Source organism: Plecotus auritus (genome assembly GCF_963455305.1).
Source record: "Plecotus auritus genome assembly, chromosome: 4".
In the NCBI taxonomy this organism is placed as follows: Eukaryota; Metazoa; Chordata; class Mammalia; order Chiroptera; family Vespertilionidae; genus Plecotus; species Plecotus auritus.
This window is the reverse complement of record NC_137775.1, coordinates 177,149,411-177,153,096: the sequence shown is the minus strand read 5'-3', so window position 1 is coordinate 177,153,096 and position 3,686 is coordinate 177,149,411. Positions and strand designations below refer to the sequence as shown.

General features: G+C 64.8%; 1 protein-coding gene across 2 annotated transcripts; it reads left to right on the top strand.

Moving 5' to 3' along the window:
- Positions 1–421: 421 nt before the first annotated feature.
- On the top strand, positions 422–3,009 carry SP8 (Sp8 transcription factor; the record flags this gene model as incomplete). 2 transcript variants are annotated; one of them, XM_080664618.1, is made up of 3 exons in its annotated part: positions 483–503; positions 1,262–1,358; positions 1,517–3,009. In XM_080664618.1, the coding sequence occupies 3 exons, from the start codon at positions 483–485 to the stop codon at positions 3,007–3,009; spliced, it is 1,611 nt and encodes a 536-aa protein (XP_080520744.1). The 2 variants fall into 2 exon arrangements, with proteins under 2 accessions (XP_080520745.1, XP_080520744.1); XM_080664619.1 differs by lacking the exon at positions 1,262–1,358 and having other exon boundaries at positions 422–503; positions 1,513–3,009.
- Positions 3,010–3,686: the final 677 nt, after the last annotated feature.

The following is a 3,686-nucleotide window of genomic DNA, read 5'->3' as shown; positions in this document are numbered from 1 at the left end:
CCCTTGGTCACAGCAGTGATACTGTCACCCACAACCCCCCACCCCCCTGCTCGGCACTGTCCCTCCCCTCCCCCCCCACCCCTCCTTCTCCACTGTGCCACTGCCACACTCACATTCCCTATCCTCCTCCCGGGTCTCACTGTCTCCCAGCTCGGTCACACACGCACACAGTTACATTGTTACACACTCACACCCGCTTTGTAACACACGCCGCCCCTGCGCCCCTCCCGCCTGGCCCCCCACCTCCCCCGGCGGCCGGCGGCGGCGGCGCCGATGACCTCACGGCGCGCGCGCGGCGCGGCCCGGCGAGGCTGCAGATTGGCTGGCCGCGCCTCCGCGGCACTTCAAAGCCGGAGAGGGAGCTACAATTGTGGTGGAATGGGCGGAACTGATCATTGTATTGCACACCTCTAAAAAAAACACTGCCTCTGATTTATCAATATAAAAAAGATCCTCTGAGAGGAGGAGGGCACTTTTGTGTGATGGCAACTTCACTTCTAGGGGTGAGTCTCAGGGTTTTCTCTTGCTGGTTTAATTAGTTTCCTTTTATTGCCGATCGGAGGGGGTTAAAGTCGCCCGGCCAGGCCACGGGCTATCAGTCTCTATTGAGAGTTTCGCCCCCCCCCCTTCTTCTTCTTTAAATACAAGTGAGTTTGGAGAAAAGAAAGAGGGGGAGAGGGGGGCAGAGTCACTTTTGTCAGCGCAGGAAAAGGTTCGAAGGGCATTTAGACAAGCCACCTCGCCGCGCCCGGTCGCTCCCCGCCCGGGAGACCTGCGCCCTGCCCATTTTACAGGCGACGATTTCGGGGGTAAAGAGAGCAAGTTTTTCCTCCTGGGCAAACTGCAGATTTTCCCTCATCCCCTTAAAAAATTCCGCAGTCCGCCTTGTCTTTCAGGTACGTTGAACCCGTCTCATTTTATTTTTTACTATTGTAGATAATTTTTTTTAAAATAAAGAAAATCAAAAGAACAGCAGGAAGAGCAAGTGAGCCCGCCTTATAGTTTGACCTCTTTTGGCCCGGGAGACACAACCCAGGAGGGGTTTCTGGGGACCGGAACAGGATTTTCAAAACTCTTTCTGGATTCCACGGGAAGCGCTTTAAAAAGCAATCCATGATTTCCCTCCAGGCTTCTCGTGGCCAAGGAAACTTCCTTTCTCCCGAATCTGGACTTTTGCTTGCTTGTTTGTTTCGAAGTGCCTGGGGCCTTGGGGGCACGAGAGTGTTGCTTAGGTGAGAATATTTGTCCAACTCTTCTTTAGCATGGCGCTTTGCTCCCGAATCAGACGCCGGCAGCCAAACTTGTCCCCTCCCGTAGAGTAGGAAGCAGCCGGGCGCCGGGGCTGTTGGGGGAGCCAGGTGAGTTGGTGGCGGCGCGCCGCAGCGAGAGATGGGGTGCAGCGGGGCGTTTTGAGGGCTACCGGAGATCTGATGCAGATTTCTTTCCTCCCTCCCCCACCGGCCCTTTGCCCACCACCCATCCCCCACCCTCTTCCTCTCCCCCTTCCCGCAGGAAGAACCGAGGTTGGGATCGACTCCTCTGGCCATGCTAGCTGCTACCTGTAATAAGATCGGCAGCCCCAGCCCGTCTCCCTCCTCCCTCTCGGACAGCTCCTCTTCCTTCGGCAAGGGCTTCCACCCCTGGAAACGTTCCTCCTCGTCCTCCTCCGGCAGCTGCAATGTAGTGGGTTCCAGCCTCTCAAGCTTCGGCGTGTCGGGGGCCTCCCGGAACGGCGGCTCGTCCTCGGCGGCGGCGGCGGCGGCGGCAGCGGCGGCGGCGGCCGCAGCCCTGGTGTCCGACTCGTTCAGCTGCGGCGGCTCGCCGGGCTCCAGCGCCTTCTCCCTGACCTCCAGCAGCGCCGCGGCCGCCGCCGCGGCCGCCGCGGCCGCCGCCTCCACCTCGCCCTTCGCCAACGACTACTCGGTTTTCCAAGCCCCCGGCGTCTCCGGGGGCAGCGGCGGCGGGGGTGGCGGCGGCGGCGGCGGCTCCTCGGCGCACTCGCAGGACGGCTCGCACCAGCCCGTGTTCATCTCCAAGGTGCACACCTCGGTGGACGGGCTGCAGGGCATCTACCCGCGCGTGGGCATGGCGCACCCTTACGAGTCGTGGTTCAAGCCCTCGCACCCGGGCCTGGGCGCCGCCGGCGACGTGGGCTCGGCCGGCGCCTCCAGCTGGTGGGACGTGGGCGCGGGCTGGATCGACGTGCAGAACCCGAACGGCGCGGCGGCGTTGCCAGGTTCGCTGCACCCGGCCGCCGGGGGGCTCCAAACCTCGCTGCATTCGCCCCTCGGAGGCTACAACTCGGATTACTCGGGCCTGAGCCACTCCGCCTTCAGCAGCGGCGCCTCCTCGCACCTGCTCAGCCCCGCCGGACAGCACCTCATGGACGGCTTCAAGCCGGTGCTGCCCGGCTCCTACCCGGACTCGGCCCCGTCGCCGCTGGCCGGTGCGGGGGGCTCCATGCTGAGCGCGGGGCCGTCGGCGCCGCTGGGGGGCTCCCCCCGCTCCTCCGCCCGCCGCTACTCGGGCCGCGCCACCTGCGACTGCCCCAACTGCCAGGAGGCGGAGCGGCTGGGCCCGGCGGGGGCGAGCCTGCGGCGCAAGGGCCTGCACAGCTGCCACATCCCCGGCTGCGGCAAGGTGTACGGCAAGACGTCGCACCTCAAGGCGCACCTGCGCTGGCACACGGGCGAGCGGCCCTTCGTGTGCAACTGGCTCTTCTGCGGCAAGCGCTTCACGCGATCCGACGAGCTGCAGCGGCACCTGCGGACCCACACGGGCGAGAAGCGCTTCGCCTGTCCCGTCTGCAACAAGCGCTTCATGCGCAGCGACCACCTCAGCAAGCACGTGAAGACGCACAGCGGCGGCGGCGGCTCCGCGGGCTCGGGCAGCGGCGGCAAGAAGGGCAGCGACACCGACAGCGAGCACAGCGCCGCGGGCAGCCCGCCCTGCCACTCCCCGGAGCTGCTGCAGCCCCCCGAGCCCGGGCACCGCAACGGCCTGGAGTGACGCGCACCCCGCGCCTGTCCCTCCCCTTGACCTCCTCCCACCCCGCTCCGCCTGGTCCCCGTCTGTCCTGGCCTCCGCTCCAGCCTCTCTGTCCCTCTGTTCTAACTCCCTCCGGGACTTAACTCTGTACAGGGGATGTGGACATGTAAGTAACACGCTTTGCCGTCCGGGGCCCTGGCTTTCCTTCTCCACCCGGTGACACCGTCGGAGCCCCGCACTGCCGGCACCCGCGCCTCGCCGGGCCTTCATCCTCGCTCTCCCTTTGTCCCCCTCCCTCCATCCCATTGTGTGAAGGGCCTTCTAGAGGGAAGCGGCCCTGGATGTGGAGCTGAACGATTCCAGGGCCTGGGGGACAGGCCTGCCCCGGGGCAGCAGCAATTCGGTGGAACAAGGTTGAGCTTCGGCTGGGGAGGGCGAGGCAGGAGGCCCGCGTGGGGCATCCCCGCCGGGGCGGCCGCGGACTCGGTGCCAGAACGGCCGGCCACCGCCCGCCCTGCGCCGCGCTGTGGGAGCTCTGTGCGGTGCCCTTCTGTCCGCACCGAGATGCGGAGTTTGCTGAGTTTAGCTGTCCCAACTTCAGCTCTGCCCCTTTTTCTTTGTTCCCTGAGGTGGAACCGATGCAAGTTTCAACTAAGGGCAGTCTTGGCGAATCGCTACAGCAGCCTTCTGTCATCTCT